The sequence below is a fragment of the Cajanus cajan genome, chromosome 2, assembly GCF_000230855.2.
Source record: "Cajanus cajan strain Asha chromosome 2, NIPB_CcT2T_4, whole genome shotgun sequence".
Lineage (NCBI taxonomy): Eukaryota > Viridiplantae > Streptophyta > Magnoliopsida > Fabales > Fabaceae > Cajanus > Cajanus cajan.
This window is the reverse complement of record NC_138518.1, coordinates 71,801,678-71,823,880: the sequence shown is the minus strand read 5'-3', so window position 1 is coordinate 71,823,880 and position 22,203 is coordinate 71,801,678. Positions and strand designations below refer to the sequence as shown.

Below are 22,203 nucleotides of genomic sequence, written 5' to 3'. Positions count from 1 at the left end.
TATTAGCAAGTTTTTTGTTTTTCTGTCTTGGTGCATTTTTGTTTTAATGAGTAATGAATTATGTGTAATATGATCTCTTTATTATAAATAATTAATGATTTATTTTCACACTGTTTAATGATTTTAAAAGCGATGCAAGCATGATATAAAATTTCCTATATAAAAAATCATTATATAAAATTTAATGGGAATTCATTAATATTAACAATATTATATTTTATACTTTCATTTAATTATGAATTATCATACAATTAAACATTATTGATTGACAATAGAAATTTGTTAAATTATCATCCATAAACATTATTGATAGGCAGTGGAAAATTCAAATTAATAATATATCAATGTTAATATTAGCAGTAGAATTATCATATAATCTTTAATCAGATTTTATTTATCTTTTAGTCAAATTAAATTAGTTTAAGATGATATCTTAAAACATTAGTATGAAAAAAAAAATGTATCAAAATCAAAATTCATTGTGTATGTACACCTACCATGCCATCACTTTTCTTTTCTAATGCATAGTTGCCAGAGTAGGCACAATAATTTGAGTGAATAATAAAAACACTCGATGGTCTTCATTAGAGTGTTGTTCGTTTGTGTACATTATTACGCGATGAAGATACCTTTCCATTAAAACTAATTAATAGTGTGTTTGGATGAAGAATTTTATAAATTCAAGGAATTTTAAATTCTTAATATTTGAATTATTTTGATTTCGATTTCTATCATTCTTAAAATATTTTGTTTGGATGAGTCAATTTAAATTTCTTAAATTTTAAATTGTTAGGTTGAATATCATAATTTGATTCTATCATAGTAAAATTGATTTTAAAAATATATTTATATGTTAAGATTTTTAAATTAAATTTTATAAAAATAAATATTAATCCATTTTTAAATATTTAATAATTTTAAAAATTAATATTAGATAATATTTAATAATTTTAAAAATTAATATAAAATAATATTTAATAATTTTAAAAATATTTTTGAATATCCAATAATTAAAAGAATGAAGAGATAAGATAAAACATATAGGTAAAATAAGAAAAATAAATATAAAGGATTTCAAATTCTCCCATTTTTGGGAGAATTTGAAATTCTACTATTTTAAGGAATTTCACAAATGCTTAGATTTCAAATTCTTTGTAAATTCCTCATTCAAACAAATCATTTCACCTCAAAAAATTTTAAATTCTTCAAATAAATGAATTACCCTATATAAATTCCTCGTCCAAACACAGACACACCATAAGAGACGAAGATACCTCAGAAATGTGTTCTGCTGTCATTCAGTGTTCAAGGTATAATCATTAAACGGAGATTAAGATCGATAATAAAAATCACTTTTCTTTTTTGGACTAATCACATACATTTGACATATTGGATGATCAATTATATCGGAGAAGGGAAAAAAGAACACCTGCATGGTTTTCCTTTATTTTCTCTGACCCACCAGAAGACTCCTTTATGTGTGTGTTGCTTTGAAGAAAATAAAATCTGGGGTTTCTGTTTACGCAAAAACATAGTTAAACTACACAAACATACACTACAACGAAATTTATTTTTAATAATAATTATTTAATGGCAATAATTTAATTGCCACCATATGTAAAATGATTAATATATAATAATCACTAAAAATATATTTATATTACACTAAAATTTACTATTAGCGACAATTATTTATTAGAAAAAACTTAAGTCCCACATTGATTAGAGATAAGATAATTAAATAGTATATAAGTGAGTAATAACTATCACCTTACAGGTTCATTTTATAGGGTTGACTCCTAATTCACTATTCTAAATTGGTATCAAAGCACTCATTGTTACCAACTTCAATAGTGCTATAAAACAATTAGAGAGCAACTTTCACCTTATAAATCTCACATCTCTTAAAAGAGAACACAATTAAAAAATAAATTAAAAATATATAAGTAAAAAACAACTCTCATCTTACAAATCCCATATCGAGTAGAGATAAAAAAGTATATAAGTTATGAATTTAGAAAATGAAAATTATAGGAATAAATTATTTAAAGTAAAGGAGACAATTGAAAAAAAATAACTTTTAATAGCCTTTAAAATGACTACTAGAATTGCCACTAAAAAAAATAAGTTTTTCCAACAATTTAGTAGATCTTTACCGGCATTTTATATAAATGTCGATAATAGTATTAGCGACACTGGATACACCAGCCATTAATTAAATGCTGGTAAAAAAATTATGGCCATTTATATGGCCGCTAAATAATAAGTTAATTGTCACAAAAAACTAATTTTGGTATAGTGATATATATATATATATGTATATGTATATGTATCAGTGCGTGTTAAGAAAGAGCTACCCTCACAGTGTATGTTTCCTGTAAACATTAATTAGAAACTTGGCTCTTTTTTCTTGTGATACAAAGAAATTTTCATCTCCAATATATGATGGTTTTTATAGATGTTCATATAAATAATAAGTTGCTTTTAATTTTTTTATGAATTTTTATCATTAGAGCTTTGACACATGCATGGTTGCTAAATATAAAACTGATTCTTACCTAAGAACTGAGTTCTTAATATTAAAAATCATTTTATTTATTAGAGTTGCCAAAAACATATGAAGATGTGAGATATATTATTTAACTCATTATACGTCCTTAAAGATTCCAGCATTATAGTAAAAATAAATCGGAGTTCTTAAATTTTATATATAGCAATGTAGGGTCACTTAATTATAAAATTAAGTTAAAAATTCATGGTTGATTTCCTCATTAGAGATGTTCTTCGAATGTTCACGTGTAATTAAATTTTCATAAAAATTAAAGAGATATTACTATTTGTTGAAATGAGTTAAAAGTAAATGAAATAATGGATTTTATTGAAAGAAGTGAGGTTAAAATGCCATAATAACAATAAATTAAAAAAAAAAACTAGTTAACATTGAAATGTAATTAATTTTTAAATTTTTTTATTTTTACTTCTTTTTATTAGAAACTAATTATAGTATAGTTATTTTTATAGCTTTTATATTTTTTTATAAAAAGGACCGGGGTAATATTATATATATGTACTTGATTTTATGGCAATTTTTAACCGCTAATGTCATATTATGAATATATTTTATTCTCTAAATTATACTGTAGTAACCCAATTTCGTCCGGAAAATGTCAATTTTTGTTTTAAAAAAAAAAAATATATATATATATATATATATATATAGCAAAAAAGGTATATTTTAAAAAAAAAAAAATAAAAAAAAATAAAAAAAAAAAATAAAAAAAAAATAAAAAAAATGTGAACAGTAATTTTGGTGTGAATAGTATTTCCGTGAGTGAATAGTATTTTTTACTGTTCATGAATAGTATTTCCGTGAGTGAATAGTATTTTTTACTGTTCATGAATAGTATTTCCGTGAGTGAATAGTACCTGAATAGTAACTTTGTAATTCCTATAAATAGAGGAGGGAGCGGAAGGAAAGAAAAAAAGGAGAGGGAGAGAGAGAAAGAAAAAAAGGAGAGGGAGAGAGAGAGAGAAAAAAAAAAAAAAAGAGAAAGAGAAGGAGAGAGAGAGAGAAAAAAAAAAAAAAAGAAAGAGAAGGAGAGAGAGAGAGAAAAAAAAAAAAGAGAAAGAGAAGGAGAGAGAGAAAGAGAGAGGAGGTTCTGCCCTAGTTCCGATCCCTAAGAGAGGAGGAGGTTCTGCCCGAAGTTTCTGTTTATCCAGAGGCTAGTAGCTGAAAGAGGAAATAGAGAGAAAGGGAGGGAGATCCGTGGTGGAAGTCACGTTCATCATCTCTTGTGTACAGTTCTATTTGTCATACTCTCCATTTAAATATCTAAGACATTTTTAATAATCAATTTCAAGTTTTTTTTTATTCCAAAATATTCATTGAATGGAAGGCTGAGCCTCCTATTAATTTATGAATTGTAATCATGTTTAGATGGAAGGCCGAGCCTCCTTATTTTCTCTTATCCTCTGTTATTTCCTTTTAAGCTTTCTACTTTACTCTATTTATCTTTAATTTCGTCTAAAACCTCATAACAATCTCTAGCAATAATTATAATTAAAATTTCATTGAATTGACTTTGGTGTACACCTTAGTTAATTTTATATTTTTAAGATGAATGAGCTGCGACAGTTCAAGAATCATATATTTAACAAAAATAAATTTAAATAAAAAATATCAACACACAAACATTTTCTACAAAGAACTACGTAACTCTGATTCTTCATTGCACATGAAGATACGTAGGAGCAAGAATTAAATCTTGTCGAGCCCAAAAAAAAAAAAATATTTGATTATTTTAGTGAGATAAATATTTTTATAAATTACAAATAATTAGTTTAATTAATTAAAGGTAATCGTCTTAGGACGAACGTTGTGAGGTGCTAATACCTTCCTCACACGTAATTGACTCCCGAACTCAAATTTGGTTTTCGTAGACTGTTTTCTACTTTATGGTTTTTCCAATGTTTTTCCATATAAAAATAACATTGGTGGCGACTCCTCTTTTTCCATTTATTTTTCGCCGTCCCGTCGCGACCGAGGTTGCTACAGATGGCGACTCCACTGGGGACTGTTTGAGAGTCGAGCCTATAATAATTAGTTAAACTAATTAATAATTTTTAAAAATGCTTTTCTCACTTTTGTTTTATTTTTATTATTGTTGTTATCTTTGGTTTATGTCTCTTCTTTGTTGTTTATTTTATTTGCATTAATTTTAAATATGTGTTGTGTAATTTGAACTTTAGGGTAGAAGAATTTTATTTTCTATATCATTTGTGTTGTGTTTTGTAGATTGGATAGTGTAGGACTGCTCCTTTCACACACTTCACTTACACAATTTCACACGTTTATGAGTGGGGTCCTATGCCCGGACTTGAGTGCAACTTAGGATAGTAAGAGGTTGAGTAGTAGTAACCTTCTTGATGAACATCTTGTTTGGTTATTATGAAGGCCTCACTTAGAGTTTGATCCTTTCAAGGGTATTATCATCTCTAATAGTTTACCTATTATTGTGACTAATATCCTAAGAAGGGTTATTGGCTCTAGGAACCTGTTTTAGAACCATAGTCCCACCCTTTTGAGAGGAACACATATTAGGGGTCTATAGAGCTTTCAACTTAGGAATGCCCTTGTTAAGTATCACAGGAGCAATATTCTACCTCTATTTTCAAATTACATAAAACATAAAAAAAAAAGATTTTTTTTCATTTCATAACAAGTATCATGCATTTCATTTCATGAAAATTTTAAAAAAATAAACTCTTACATCCTATCATGCATTTCAAAAAGAATCCCATAAAATAAAATAGATAACTTCATTGATAGCATGCTGCATTCATTTCTAGGTTGTTGGAGAGTCATAAAGACTTAAGTCGCTGTGAACACCTTTCGAGAAGTCATGGAATCAGGTTTAAGGAAAACTTTAAAGTTAAAGGTCAGACAAACTAACTTGAGCAGTTTGAGAACTCTCAGTAACATGTTAAAAGGCGGTCAGCGACGAACTTTTGTTGTTCGATATGGAAAAATCCTTAACCTATTGGAAGTAGACGTACAAGAGGGAGCTGTCACTGCCCTAGCCCAATTTTATGATCCTCCCTTGAGATCCTTCCTTTTTCATGATTTTCAACTGGCACCATTACTTGAGGAATTCGAACAAATACTAGGTATTGGCTTAGGAAATAAAAAGCCGTATATGTACATGGGACATTATCCTTCATTAGCCAAAGTTGCCATCTCCTTAGGGACTAATGTCAGAGAACTAGCAAGCAAGAAAGAGACGAAAGGGGGAATTGAAGGTTTCTCGCGAACTAACCTTGAGCGATATGCGCTAAGCTTAGCAGAGAATGAGAGATGGGGTGCTTTCATGGATGTGCTCGCCCTCATTATTTATGGGATTGTCTTATTCCCAAACATTGAAAACTTTATTGACTTTGCTGCAATTGATGTCTTCTTAGCTTTCAAACATGAGAAAAGAAGTCCTGTACCAGCCATTCTTGCAGATACATATCATTCTCTTACCTTGCGTCATGAAAAAAAGGGTGGGACAATTTTGTGTTGTATACCAATACTATACTTGTGGTTCACATCCTACATGTTCAAGAGAGGAAGTCAGATTGAGATTAAAAATAAGAGTGAATGGGCTTACAGCATAGCTAATCTTAGCGAAAAGACCATTTCTTGGTACTTGCGAGAACAAAACATCGATAAAGTGATTTGTCAATGTGGAGATTTCCCAAACGTACCACTCATGGGTACAAAAGGATGTGTAAACTACAATCCCTCTCTTGCGCTGAGACAACTCGGTTATCCGATTAGGAGCCCACCGGTTGAAGATTCGATCACTCCTTTCATGGTCTATGATATGACTAAGGAGTTGGATTTGCTTAACAAGATTAGACAGTCTTGGGATAAAGTGATTAAAAAAGGGAGGGAATTGGGAAAAAGAAATTGTAATGTGGAGTTGAGTTATCAGCAGTGGCTCAATGAGAGAGTCCAACATGTTAAATTACCATTCCAAGGTCCTATTCCAGTTATTAAAGAAATGCCAATTCAAGAACCCATGAGTCAAGAAGAGGTCGAAAAACTTAAAAAAGAGTTGGCTAAATCTGAGAAAGAAAAAGAAGATATGAAGAGGGAGTTAATACAGGCCCGCCAAGAGTATCAAGCAATGCAAAGAGAAATTTCCCAAGTAAGACAATGTGTTGAACTAGCCAATAAGCGAGCGAGAATTGAAGAAGGAAGTAAGTTAAATACCCGCAGTTGTTTAGAGGCCGCTTCCACAAAATTAAAGATGCGAAGAAATGAACGTGATCAAGCTAGGGTTGATGGTGAACGATGGAGAGAGGCTTGGGAAACATCCAAAAAAGCTGAAAAAGCAGCACAAAAACAACTGGAGGATTTGAAAGAACAACTCAAAAGGGTAGTGGCAGAGTATGAAAGTAGAGTTCAAGATGAAAAAAGACTAAATTTCAATCTGAATATGGACTATCAAGCCACATTGGGAGAGATAAATCATCAGGTTATGGGCCTACAGGAAGAAATAAGGCAATTAAGGGACGTCATCGGAATACATGAAGAAAATCAAAGAATTTGGGCATATAATCTTGTGGATCGAGTTCAGCAAGTTAAAAACATGCTCCATGACACTTCTCACCTACTACAACGAGCTGAGGGAATGGCAATCCCACATTCCACTCCCAAAGAAATTTATGACTTCCTTGAATACTGTAGAGATATGATAGCAAAAATGAGAGAGATGGTTGTTAGCGGTGAATAATTTAAGTTATCATGATGTATTATACTATTGTTATTAATAAAATTTGCCAGCTAAGAGAGGATGTTCATGCAAAAGCTACTCGTTTCATATTACGCTTAGTACTTAGAATGTGACATTCTAAAGGAAAAGTTTAATTGATAATGATCACAAAGATCCACTGATTCCATGACCTAGTATCTAGAACGTGACGATCTAAGAAACAATTAAAGAAAGATGATCCACGTGATTCATGTGATTTATGTCTCTCCAACAATTTAACATTTTCACATACATGATGCATAGTCACATCATTACATACTCATTAAATTTTCTTATACAGTTTTATAAAAGAAAACAATTATTGAGGCAAAGAAAGCATCCCTTCGACACCCTTACGGGACACGTACAAAGACCAAAATCATGGAAGGGATGGTAGATGACTTGGAGCAACAGCATGAGGAGCTGAGAGGAGATGTAAATCAGTTGAAAGAACAAATGGGAAAAATTTTGGACTTGTTGCAGTCAATGGAATCCAAAAAAGGGGTAAATGGAGAGTCATCTAAACAGCCTCATGAGTCACCTGATTACCCTCCTGGGTTTACTCCACGCACGCAACCCAACCCGAATGTTCAAAGGTACACACCACCTGTCATCCTAACGACCTCAGAAAATGACCATCATGTTTCCACTTCAAACCTTCAAGGCCAAGTTCCATTACCTCCATATGGTTTACCTCCGGGATACACGCCACCTGTGGCTAATATTCCTGAGGGTAATCCATCTACCTCCACCTTAAACCCATCACATCAAACACAAACCCAAAACCTAACCCTTGAAGCTAATGACCCACAAATTCCAACCCACTCAATTGCTCATGCACCACCTAATGTAAGTCATGGCGAAAGGCCTCCTAATAACCAGGGATTAGTTCCTGCACCAACTGTTATTGTACACCATCGTCATTCGGAAAATATTTCCCATGATGATAAGCTTCAATCGTTGGAAGATAGATTAAAGGCCATAGAGGGATTCGACAATTATGGTTTCAATGCTGTGGACTTGTGTCTGGTTCCTGATGTTATAATTCCTCCCAAGTTTAAAGTTCCAGAACTTGATAAATACAAGGGAGATACATGCCCAAGGAATCATCTCACTATGTATTGTCGAAAGATGGCTTCTTGTGCTCATGATGACAAATTGTTGATTCACTTCTTCCAAGAAAGCCTTATTGGAGCAGCATTAAGTTGGTACATGAGCCTGGAGCGAGGAAGAGTACGCACATGGAAAGACTTGGCAGAGGCTTTCTTGAAACAGTACAAGTATAATATGGACATGGCCCCAGATCGCACACAGTTACAAAATATGATAAAGAAAGAGAATGAGACCTTCAAGGAATATGCCCAACGATGGAGAGGGGTAGCTGCTCAGGTACAACCTCCATTATTGGAAAAAGAGATGGTCACGATGTTCATTGATACACTCCAATCCCCCTTTTATGACAGGATGATTGGAAATGTATCATCAAACTTTTCAGATTTGGTCATCATTGGAGATAGGGTTGAGATGGGAGTTAGAAATGGGAAGATTGCACACATGACAACAGGATCCACAACCATCAAGAAACCCTTAGAAACCACAAATAAGAGGAAAGGAGGTGAAACAAATGCAGTGATGACAACACCAGTCAGACCTAACTACAATCCTATTTCTTTCATACCCAATTATAGACCCCAATATATGTATAACCCACAAATTGCAGCAGTTTCTTTGCCACCATACCCGCAACCTTATCCATCTAGAATGCCTTATCGGCCACCTACAGCGCCACCACAATTTCAAGTACCCCAAGAAAATCAATCGGCAATTTCGCCTCCCATGGTGAATAATGCTCAAAGAAGGGGAAATAATCAACCAAGGACTCTAGCTCCGATCCCTATGACCTACACTGAACTGCTACCACATCTGGTTCAAAATGCTCTAGTTGAGCCTCTTCCTATAAAGCCTGTCCAACCTCCATATCCAAGAGGTTTTGATTCAAATGCCAAATGTGAATATCATGCTGGGGCAATAGGCCATTCAACTGAGAAATGTTGGGGTTTGAAACACAAGGTACAAGACTTGATAGATGCAGGATTATTAAGCTTTAAGGAAAGCGAGCCGAATGTAAGAAATAATCCACTTCCAGGTCATGGGACTTCATCGGTTAATGCTATCAAAGAAGAATGTACTCCACAAGTGACAGAAGTAGAGAAGATCCGAACCCCCATGAGATTCATTTTTTCAGAATTGTGCAAATATGGGATGATTAAGGGAGAGTCTCGCAAAGTAGGAGTATGCGATTTCCACCCTACAACCACACATTCTATTGAGGAATGTGGCAAATTCAAGGAAATATTACAAGGCATGATTAACTCAAACTTTGTTCAGGTGAGCCAGGTGCATACAAAAGAGGATGTATTGATGATTCAATCAAACGAAAAGTCCAGCATGACTACTCCAAAACCACTGGTAATCACTTTCACAAAAAACACTTTCGCGTCAACACCTAGTACCCTTAAGCCACTTGTTGTGCAAATTCCAGCTCCTTTCCATTACAAGGACACTAAGGCGGTTCCATGGTGTTACGAAATGAAGGTAGAAAGTGAATATGTGAATGCCCAACAAAAAGAAGGAATTGACACTACAGAAACCAACGTAACAAATATCGCAGGAGTAGGTGGAATGACCCGTAGTGGTAGAGTCTATACTCCAGAAGAGTTAAGAGTAGAAGGCTTGACAAAAAACCATAAGCAAAAGGAAAATACAATTATCAATGAAGAGGTTTCAAGTGTTAAGAGGAGAGATGATGAAAAAGTCATGGGGAAAAAGAAAAAGGAAGTGTCGGATGAAGAAGTCTCAGAATTTCTTAAGTTTATTCGACAAAGTGAGTACAAGCTCATTGATCAATTAAATCATACTCCTGCAAGGGTATCTTTGTTATCAGTGCTGATGAATTCTGAAAGTCATAGAAAATTATTGATGAAGATCTTGAATGAAGCTCATGTGTCCAATGACATCACATTAGACACATTTGGCGGCATTGTTGGTAACATTACAGCCAATAACCACCTCACTTTCACAGATGATGAAGTCCCAGCTGAAGGAAGGGGACATAACAAGGCTTTACACATCTCTGTGAAATGCGCAAATCACATTTTGGCTAGAGTGCTTATCGATAATGGGTCCTCATTAAATGTGATGCCCAAGTCAACACTGGATCGATTGTCTTGTGATGGGACACATATGAAACCCAGTTCTATGATTGTGAGGGCCTTTGATGGATCACGAAGGGAAGTTATGGGGGAGATCGAAATCCCTGTCCAAATTGGCCCATTCACCTTCAACATAACTTTTCAGGTCATGGATATTAAACCTGCATACAGTTGTTTATTGGGAAGACCATGGATCCATTCAGCTGGGGTTGTTCCCTCTTCTTTACATCAGAAGCTGAAATTTATTGTGGAGGACAAGCTAGTGATTGTCTCGGGTGAGGAAGACATGTTGGTGAGTTGTCCTGCTCCCACCCGTTATATTGAAGCAGCTGAGGAGGCTTTGGAAACTTCGTTTCAGTCATTGGAAATAATTAGTACTGCTTATGTTGAATCTCCAATGGGAAGTCCACAACCATCAAGTGCATCCATGATGGTTGCAAAGGTCATGATGAATGGAGGGTATCAGCCAGGACTTGGGTTGGGAACATGCTTGGAAGGAGTCACGAAATTAATAGAATTGCCAGAAAACAAGGGTCGATGGGGGTTAGGGTACAAACCTACTCAAGCCGATAAAAGAAGAATGGCAGAAGAAAATAGAGAGAAAAGGTTGGCTCGTCTAGAGAATCGAGAGCCTAAAGTTCAGAGGATTCCCATTTGTCATCTTTATCAAAGCTTTCAAAGTGGAGGGGTGGTGCACGCAGACCAAGTGGCTATGATTAAGGAAGATAATGATGATAATCACGCCAACTTTGTGTGTCCGTGTGATCCATGTGAAGAGCTCCATAATTGGAAGATCATTGAATTTCCTGTGACTCTTAATTCAATTTCAAAGTAATTGTCACACAAACTCTACAATTATTCCCGTGATTTTAGTATGACTTTTTGTTAATGGGCTTGCATGTTGTCTTTCAGTATATCATATGAATGAAATGCATTTTGATCTTTTTGTCATATGTTCTCTCTATCCTTTAATCTTTCTTTTCTCTCATTTATTGCTCCAACCTTCATTTTCTTTCATCAACCCTAAATTGCAGATTCAATAATAACCATGCCAAAAATAATAACGCTAATATCCCATGTCACGATTTTGATCACCCCATTAATGAGGCTGAAGAAGATGACAATGACCTGAGCACTCCACCAGAAATAGAAAGGTTGATAGAACAAGAGGATCGGGTGATCCAACCCCATGAAGAGGAACTTGAAGTAATCAATCTGGGAAATGAAAATGATAAAAAAGAAATAAAAATAGGAGTTGCTATAAAAGGGGAAGAAAGAAATAAGTTGCTTAAGTTGTTATTTGAGTATGCTGATGTCTTCGCGTGGTCATACCAAGACATGCCTGGGTTGGATTCTAGCATAGTTGAGCATCACTTGCCATTGAACCCAGAATGCACACCAGTTAAGCAAAAATTGAGACGCATGAAGCCAGAGGTCTCTTTAAAGATAAAAGAAGAAGTAAAGAAACAATTTGATGTTGGATTCCTTGCAGTGGCAAAGTACCCTCAATGGGTTGCCAATATAGTTCCTGTCCCAAAGAAAGATGGAAAAGTTCGAATGTGTGTTGACTATAGAGACCTTAACAGAGCTAGTCCCAAAGATGACTTTCCATTGCCACATATAGATGTTCTAGTGGATAACACTGCCCGACATGCTTTCTTTTCGTTCATGGATGGATTTTCAGGATATAATCAAATAAGGCTGGCTCCTGAAGATATGGAGAAAACTACATTCATTACATCATGGGGAACATTTTGTTATAAAGTGATGCCCTTTGGATTGAAGAATGCTGGAGCAACCTATCAACGAGCTATGGTGACTTTGTTTCATGATATGATGCATAAAGAGATTGAAGTTTATGTCGATGATATGATTGCTAAGTCCAGGACGGAGGTAGAACATATCACAAATCTACAAAAGCTATTTGTGCGGCTAAGGAAGTATAAACTCCGACTTAACCCTGCCAAATGTACTTTTGGTGTGAAGTCAGGAAAATTGTTGGGATTCGTGGTTAATGAAAATGGTATAGAGGTGGATCCTGACAAAGTGAGAGCAATTTTAGAAATGCCAGCTCCAAGTACTGAAAAAGAAGTTCGTGGTTTCTTGGGGAGGTTGAACTATATTGCCAGGTTCATATCTCAATTAACTGCAACCTGCAATCCGATTTTCAAGTTACTGCGCAAGAGTCAACCAGTGATATGGAATGAAGATTGTCAAAAAGCTTTTGAGAAGATGAAGCAGTATTTACAAAACCCTCCAGTTTTGGTACCTCCCACCTCGGGGAGACCTCTCATTTTGTATATCTCGGTACTTGAGGAATCTATGGGTTGTGCACTGGGGCAACATGATGCATCTGGAAGAAAAGAACAAGCAATCTATTACTTGAGCAAAAAGTTTACAGATTGTGAAAGAAGGTACTCTCTGGTAGAGCGAACCTGTTGTGCTTTGGCTTGGGTTACTCGACGTTTAAGACAATACATGTTAAGTCACACTACTTGGTTAGTATCCAAGATGGATCCGATCAAGTATATATTTGAAAAGCCTGCTTTAACGGGTCGAATCGCTCGCTGGCAAATGTTATTATCAGAGTATGATATTGTGTATGTAACCCAAAAGGCTGTTAAAGGCAGTGCGTTGGCTGAGTATTTGGCTCATCAACCCATAGACGATTATCAATCAATACAATATGATTTTCCAGATGAAGATATCATGGCTTTGTTTGAGGAGGGAGAGTCCATAAATAGAAAGAAGTGGATGTTGTTATTTGATGGAGCTTCTAATGCACTGGGGCATGGAATTGGGGCAGTGTTGATCACTCCAGAGGACCGATTAATCCCTTTCACTGCAAGGTTGGGTTTTGATTGTACTAACAATGTGGCAGAGTATGAAGCATGTGCAATGGGGGTTCTAGCAGCTTTGGAGTTCAAGGCTAGAGTGTTAGAAGTTTATGGAGACTCAGCATTGGTTGTCCATCAACTCAGAGATGAGTGGGAAACTCGGGATTCTAAATTAATCCCATACCACTCATACATCAAAAATTTAATGGAACAATTTGAGGAAATAACTTTCCATCACATCCCTCGCGAGGAAAATCAACTGGCTGATGCCTTGGCTACATTGTCTTCGATGTTCAAGATTAGTCAAGGAAAAGAGGTTCCACTGATAAGAATACATAATCAAGGTCAACCAGCATATTGTCAAGCAATAGAAGAAGAACCAGATGGAAAACCATGGTTTTATGACATCAAACGCTATCTAAAAGACAGAGAATACCCTCCTAGAGCTTCAGAAAATGACAAGAAAACTTTAAGGAGGTTGGCAATGAGTTTCTTCTTAAATGGAGAAGTACTTTATAAAAGAAATCATGACATGGTATTGCTTAGATGCGTTGATGCTAAAGAAGCTATGGAAATCATGGAAGAAATCCATGAAGGTTCATTTGGAACACATGCAAATGGACATGTAATGGCAAGAAAGATCCTAAGATCTGGCTATTATTGGTTAACCATGGAGGCTGATTGCTGTAGTCATGTGAGGAAGTGTCACAAGTGCCAAATTTATGCAGATAATATTCATGTTCCCCCAACATCTTTGAATGTATTGGCCGCTCCATGGCCCTTTTCAATATGGGGAATAGACGTGATTGGTCCAATAGAACCAAAAGCATCCAATGGGCATCGATTCATTCTTGTTGCTATCGACTATTTCACTAAATGGGTTGAAGCAGCTTCTTATGCCAGTGTGACCAGAAATGTGGTGGTCAAATTCATCAAGAGAGATTTAATTTGTAGATACGGGTTGCCAAGTCGGATCATTCACTACAAGAAAATTCGGTATTTCAGACGGCAAAAATCCGTGGGAAATGCCCAAAATCCGTGGGTAATGAGGCATTTCCGACGGATTACCGACGGACACTAATCCGTCGGTAAATTGGTCGTCTGAAATTTTCCCACGGATTTTAATCCGTGGGTAACTTTCCCACGGATTTTCCCACGGATTTATCCGTGGGTAATTTCCCACGGATTTATCCGTGGGTAACTTTCCCACGGATTTTCCCACGGATTTATCCGTCGGTAATTTCCCACGGATAAATCCGTGGGAAATTACCCGAAAATTATAATTTTTTTTAATTTTAATAAATTTATTAATGTAACAACCCTCATATTTGGCCTCTCAAGGGTTCTATTTCACGATATTTCATTGTTTAGTGTGTTTTATCCTTACTTGTGCAATTTCTGGGAAACTTCCCAGAAGGTCACCCATCCCTGTACTACTCCAGGTCAAGCACGCTTAACTGTGAAGTTCTTATGAGTAAGCTACCGAAATGTATATGTATGTTGTCAGTATAACTTGTACAAATTAATTCATTTAAGTCATTCTCAAATATACAATCTCATATTTGTACTATAATAATAATATATAATAATTTTATATTACAAATAATAATAATTAATAATAATAATATATTTAATTATTATTTATTTATATGTACTTACTTTTATAATTAACGTCTACTTATTTTTATTTAAAATTATAATTTAAATTATTTTATTTTATAATTTATAATGATAATATAATTTAAAAAATTATAAATATTTATTTAATACATACTTATAAATTAAATTTTAATATTTTAAATAAATTATTAATTAATTTAATATATTTATTTACCTTAAATCAAACATATAAAATTCAAAAAATGTATTTATCCTTGTTGTTTTTTTTCTTCTAATTATTAACTATTAATAAAATACTAACTTAAAATCTTATCTAATTATATATAATATTCCCATATCAAATTTAAAATCAGATATTAGTTATACAAAAATATTAAGATCATATAGTAAAACCAGATATTAATTATACAAAAATATTAAGATCATATAGTAAATTTTCAATAAGATTTTATTAAATAATTTAAAATAATTAATGTTTCAATTATATTGTTAATTCACAAATAATTTATTCCAAAACTAATTAATTTTTTATATTAATTATTAGTAAAATTTAGTAACTTTTAATTTAACAATTAATTAGATCGATAAATTTCAACACACGCCATGAGTTACTGAGCGGAATAACTTTACCAAAGAGTTATTTTATAAGTTATCTTAAATCAAACATATAAAATTCAAAAAATGTATTTATCCTTGTTTTATTTTTTAATTATCAACTATTAATAAAATACTAACTTAAAATCTTATCTAATAATATCATAATATTTTCATATCAAATTTAAAACCAGTTCTTACATTTTCGACAAATATAAATTTGTCTGAAATATTTCATCAATAATATAGCTTTTCCTACAAAAAATTTTCTCATCGAAAATATAAATTTTTCAACAGATTTAATTTTGTTTTATAAGAAATCATCTTTGATTAATATAAAATTTTGTATATATGATTTAAGAGTAAAATATTTTTAATTTAACAGTTGAATTTACAAAATTCACATTTAATATAAAGTTATACGTCATCTTGTAACTGATTTTGTCTAAAAAATAATAGATAATCATACCCTTAACTGATTTTTATTTTATATATTCTAATTTTATTTGTAATAATATGATTATATATTTAAATAATTTAATTTTAGTAATTTTTTAAGTATATTTTTGTCTTTTCACTTAAAATATTTGAATTTCCATATTTTAATTTGAATTATTTTTTAAGTATATTTTTGTCTTTTTGTCTTAAATTTTTGAATTTCTATATTGTAATTTAAATAATTTTTTATTTCTATTATTTATTAATTCTTTTCTTTTTTAATGTTTTATAACATTATTAAAATTTTATAATTTTAATCTCTCTAATTTTATCTTACTTTTTATTTTATAAATATAATTTAGATTATTCATTTTATAATTAAATTAATTTTTTTTAAATTTTTTATGAGTTTACATTCTAAGAATGTATTGAAACTCCTCAATTTTGAATTTTAAAAAAAATTATTTTTCACAGAATTTCCCACGGATTTATCCGTGGGTAATTTCCCACGGACTAATCCGTGGGTAATTTCCCACGGACTTGTCCGTGGGTAATTTCCCACGGACTTATCCGTGGGTAATTTCCCACGGATTAGTCCGTGGGTAATTTCCCACAGATTTTCCCACGGATTAGTCCGTGGGAAATTACCCACGGATAAATCCGTGGGAAATCCGTGGGAAATTCTGTGAAAAATTATTTTTTTTTAAATTCAAAATTTTATTAAATAATTATCCTATTTAAAGATATTAAATCAATCATAATTATGTAAATCAAAACAAATTCATTCATACAAAATAAAATATCATACATAACAAATAAAGTTTAGGAGTTCAAAATTAAAAATAACATATAGTACGATCAGTAGTAGAATTATAACATAATGTCTAATAATCAGAATATCTATATTGTTGCTATCTAATAATCAAATATTGAGGAATTTCAATACATTCTTATAATGTAAACTCATAAAAAAATTTAAAAAATTTAATTTAATTATAAAATGAATAATCCAAATTATATTTATAAAATAAAAAGTAAGATAAAATTAGAGAGATTAAAATTATAAAATTTTATTAATGTTATAAAATATTTAAAATGAAAAGAATTAATAAATAATAGAAATAAAAATTATTAAAATTAAAATATAGAAATTCAAAAATTTAAGACAAAAAGACAAAAATATACTTAAAAAATAATTCAAATTAAAATATAGAAATTCAAATATTTTAAGTGAAAGACAAAAATATACTCAAAAAATTATTAAAATTAAACTATTTAAATATATAATCATATTATTACAAATAAAATTAGACAAAATCAGTTACAAGATGACGTATATTACCCTTTATCTATTACTATAGATAATCAAACAACTATATATTTAACTATTTTTCTTCTATTCATTTTCTCTGTCTTTATCTCTACTTTCTATATATAGATTCATTGAAGTTTTAAATACTCATATTTATACTCATATTTATACTCGTTACTTTGTATTTTACTGATTTACTTAAATATAAAATTCAGAAATCAAATAAAATGTAAATTTAAGAAATTACTACAACTTAAAGAGATTTTTAAATCAATCAGTTATTAGGAACAAAAATAATTATTTAGTGTAATTATTTTAACTTTAATGTTTTAAGTTTTAAATAAAGAAGATTTAATCCAGAAAAAATTTCATTAACCCCTACTTGAAGTTTTTCTCAATAACGTCATACATATATCTCTTCTCAAATTTTTAAGTGAGTATTAATTTTCTTATTTATTTATTTAAGAGGCACATACAACTACTTATATAAGATAATACTGTTTATATACTATTAAGAGAAAATAATTTATTAATACAAATATCAATAATTAAATGAGATTTGATCTCTTATTTCATTATTTCAACTTTTTTGAAATTTATTTTAAATATCATGCACACTGTGATTTAAAAAAATATATTAAATTTAAGTAATAATTTTAAAAATGAATTGAAAAAAATCTTATTTTCTAAATTGAAGATCAATGAAAGTTTTCATCAAAATGACATAGTATTGGATGTAATTTAGAAATAAATGATAGATACATATATATGATTTGCAGAACATAATTTAACTTTTTCCCCCTTATTTAATTAATAACGTTATTTTCAAAGAGATGAGTGATTTTTAAAAATTAAAGAAAAGATGTGTGTTATTCTTAAATTTGAACATCATGTGTTGGTATTTTTCAAGATAAGTAACAAAAAACACATTTACGCTAATTAGTTTATAATTTATAATAACCTAAACATATAATTATATATAGGTAATATAAGTCATACCTCACACACTTTGATTTATATTTATCTTATTTATATTTTGAAAACACCCATATAATAATGAAAACATTATATAGTGCATTGTTGTGTGTATTGATGCGATTAGGATTGGTTGCATTTGAAAAATAATTGGCTTAAATTTTATTTAATAATTTCAGACGTGGGAAACTCCGTCAGAAATTTCAGATGGATTTTAATCCGTGGGAAATTTCGTCAAAAATTTTAGACGGATTTAAATCCGTGGGAAATTCTGTCGGAAATTTCAGACGGATATAAATCCGTGGGAAATTCCGTCGGAAATTTCCCACGGATTTAAATCCGTCGGAAATTCCGCCGGAAATTCCTTCATGTAAAAATCCGTGGGAAATTCCGTCGGAAATTTTCCACGGATCTAAATCCGTGGGAAATTTCCGACGGATTTTGGTCCGTGGGAAATAATCCGTGGGAAATTTGACTTTTTCTTGTAGTGATTACTGACAATGGGACCAATTTGAACAACAAAATGATGAAGGAGTTGTGTGAAAGTTTCAAGATTCAACATCACAATTCTTCACCATATCGCCCTAAGATGAATGGGGCAGTGGAAGCAGCAAACAAGAATATTAAAAAGATTATTCAAAAGATGGTGGTCACCTACAGGGATTGGCACGAAATGCTTTTTTTTGCCCTACATGGATATCGCACTTTCGTTCGCACCTCTACTGGGGCAACTCCATATTCGCTGGTTTATGGTATGGAAGCAGTACTTCCCATTGAGGTTGAGATACCTTCTCTAAGAGTATTGGCTGAAACCAAACTTGAGGAAGCGGAATGGGTTCAGGCTCGCTATGATCAGTTGAACCTCATTGAAGAGAAAAGATTGAATGCCTTATGTCATGGTCAATTATATCAAAAAAGGATCAAGAGAGCTTTTGACAAAAAGGTTCATCCGCGAGAGTTTCAAGAAGGAGATTTGGTATTAAAAAAGATATTGCCACCCCAAAGAGATCATAGAGGGAAATGGACCCCGAATTATGAAGGGCCCTATATGGTAAAAAAGGCTTTTTCAGGAGGAGCTTTGATTCTCACAAATATGGATGGAGAAGATCTGTTGAATCCGATAAACTCTGATGCAGTCAAGAAATACTATGCATAAAGGAGAGCACAAAATAATAACAAAAAGAAAAGGCTCGCTAGGCTGAAAACCTGAAAAGGCAGCTTAGGCAAAATTTAGAGTGACCTGATAGGCTGAAAACTCGAAAAGAGCGGCCTATGCAAAAGTTAAGGTCTAAAAAAAAATAAAAGAAATACCCATTAGACTGAAGGGGCAACTTTAACAAAGGCAACTTTTCTAAAGAAAGGCGGAGAAGGAGGAAGTAGATATGACAACCAAAGTGCGAAGCCGGGGCAAACTGGAAGGCCAAGGCAACATTAAGATGCTCAACAAGCATTTCACACCTTTAGAGGCCAATTAATGGGGTTCTCAAAATTGTTGATGTGGGGAATTAGTGTTGCTTTCCCCAAAAATATGATATGTTACTCTCCCGTTGTTTTGTTTATCTCCACTCTCATATACTTGTGCTTTCTTCCTTGAAGCAATAAAAGCCCATATTCCCCACCATTCGTCATTTTTGTGTGTTTATTTCATTATTATATGCTAAAAGTGCAACGTGCGATGCAAGAAAAACCAATAAATAAAGTCAAAAATAGGCTAAAATATCTCAATTACGATGATTGATTCTAAGAGTCACAAAGAAATGAAAGATCCCTAGCTAACTTTATTGAGAAGATTACAAATGTTGACAATTTTGAATTGTACTATCAGACAAGATAGCTTATCTAGCGACGCAATAATTTGACAAAAGGTCAGTCTGAACACTCATGCTCGTGAGGGGGTCAAAGGTTGGAAAAATGATGCAAAAATAATAATAATAATAACGGGATGAAAGGTCAAAACTCATCTTGTTATTATTTTTCCATTAAAACCATTTCATTGCATGTCATGCATACATCATGAACCGATTGAATGTTTATTACAATTTCTAAATTTGAATTTTCCTATACTTACTTGGTTGTTGTCCCGATTCTTAATGTTTCGAGCTCCCGTGCTCACCTTTTTTACTTTTCAAGCCTCTATGTCCACGCTTTTAATGTTTCAAGCTTCTATCAATTGTCTGAGTCCCCGTGCTCACTCTTTTACTTTTTAAGCCTCTATGTTCACTCTTTTAAAGTTCCAAGCCTCTATCAATATTTCGAGTCCCTGCACTCACTCTCAATCTTTCGAGCCCCTGTGCTCATTTTATCAATGCTTGGGTCCCCGTACTCACTCTTTTAATCTTTCGAGCCGCTGTGCTCACTCTTTTAAATTTTCAAGCCTCTATGCTCACATATCAATCTTTCGAGCCGCTGTGCTCACTCTTTTAATTTTCAAGCCTCTATAAAACTTTCGGGTCCCCGTGCCCATGCTTTTAATTTTCAAGCCTCTATCAATCCTTTGGGTCCCCGTACTCACTCTTTTAATCTTTCGAGCCGCTGTGCTCACTCTTTTAAATTTTCAAGCCTCTATGCTCACATATCAATCTTTCGAGCCGCTGTGCTCACTCTTTTAAATTTTCAAGCCTCTATGCTCACATATCAATCTTTCGAGCCGCTGTGCTCACTCTTTTAATTTTCAAACCTCTATGCTCACTCTATCAATCTTTTGAGTCCCGTGCTCATTCTTTTAATTTTCGAGCCTTCATGCTCACTCTTTTAATGTTTTGAGTCCCCGCGCTCATGTCTTTTAATGTTTTGAGCTCTCGCGCTCATGTTTTTTTAATGTTTCGTGTTCCTCGCGCTCGTGTTTCTTAATGTTTCAAGCTCAGGGACGAAATTGGTGTTTTCTTTACTTATATTTTACTACGATAATATGGAAACAAGATTTGTTTATATTATCTAGTAAAATTAAGTAAAGAGGGGCAACTGTAGTAACCCAATTTCGTCCGGAAAATGTCAATTTTTGTTTTAAAAAAAAAAAAAATATATATATATATATATATATATATAGCAAAAAAGGTATATTTTTAAAAAAAAAATAAAAAAAAAAAAATAAAAAAAAATAAAAAAAAAATAAAAATAAAAAAAATGTGAACAGTAATTTTGGTGTGAATAGTATTTCCGTGAGTGAATAGTATTTTTTACTGTTCATGAATAGTATTTCCGTGAGTGAATAGTATTTTTTACTGTTCATGAATAGTATTTCCGTGAGTGAATAGTACCTGAATAGTAACTTTGTAATTCCTATAAATAGAGGAGGGAGCGGAAGGAAAGAAAAAAAGGAGAGGGAGAGAGAGAAAGAAAAAAAGGAGAGGGAGAGAGAGAGAGAAAAAAAAAAAAAAAGAAAGAGAAGGAGAGAGAGAGAGAAAAAAAAAAAGAGAAAGAGAAGGAGAGAGAGAGAGAAAAAAAAAAAAAAAAAGAGAAAGAGAAGGAGAGAGAGAAAGAGAGAGGAGGTTCTGCCCTAGTTCCGATCCCTAAGAGAGGAGGAGGTTCTGCCCGAAGTTTCTGTTTATCCAGAGGCTAGTAGCTGAAAGAGGAAATAGAGAGAAAGGGAGGGAGATCCGTGGTGGAAGTCACGTTCATCATCTCTTGTGTACAGTTCTATTTGTCATACTCTCCATTTAAATATCTAAGACATTTTTAATAATCAATTTCAAGTTTTTTTTTATTCCAAAATATTCATTGAATGGAAGGCTGAGCCTCCTATTAATTTATGAATTGTAATCATGTTTAGATGGAAGGCCGAGCCTCCTTATTTTCTCTTATCCTCTGTTATTTCCTTTTAAGCTTTCTACTTTACTCTATTTATCTTTAATTTCGTCTAAAACCTCATAACAATCTCTAGCAATAATTATAATTAAAATTTCATTGAATTGACTTTG

The 22,203-nt window shown here is 32.5% G+C and overlaps 3 protein-coding genes across 3 annotated transcripts; all 3 read left to right on the top strand.

Moving 5' to 3' along the window:
- Positions 1–7,679: 7,679 nt before the first annotated feature.
- On the top strand, positions 7,680–11,345 carry LOC145955181 (uncharacterized). Its single transcript, XM_083069890.1, has one exon. The coding sequence runs from the start codon at positions 7,680–7,682 to the stop codon at positions 11,343–11,345; it is 3,666 nt and encodes a 1,221-aa protein (XP_082926016.1).
- Positions 11,346–11,455: 110 nt separating this feature from the next.
- LOC145954525 (uncharacterized) lies at positions 11,456–18,725 on the top strand. The gene has a single exon (XM_083068939.1). The coding sequence runs from the start codon at positions 11,849–11,851 to the stop codon at positions 14,426–14,428; it is 2,580 nt and encodes an 859-aa protein (XP_082925065.1). The 5' UTR covers positions 11,456–11,848; the 3' UTR covers positions 14,429–18,725.
- A 204-nt stretch (positions 18,726–18,929) lies between these two features.
- Positions 18,930–19,442, top strand: LOC145955180 (uncharacterized). Its single transcript, XM_083069889.1, has one exon. It carries the CDS (start codon positions 18,930–18,932, stop codon positions 19,440–19,442), a length of 513 nt encoding a protein of 170 aa, XP_082926015.1.
- Positions 19,443–22,203: the final 2,761 nt, after the last annotated feature.

Coding starts and splice junctions, on each gene's coding strand:
- LOC145955181 (XM_083069890.1), top strand. CDS start 7,680: ATGGAAGGGATGGTAGATGACTTGGAGCAACAGCATGAGGAGCTGAGA.
- LOC145954525 (XM_083068939.1), top strand. CDS start 11,849: ATGCCTGGGTTGGATTCTAGCATAGTTGAGCATCACTTGCCATTGAAC.
- LOC145955180 (XM_083069889.1), top strand. CDS start 18,930: ATGGTGGTCACCTACAGGGATTGGCACGAAATGCTTTTTTTTGCCCTA.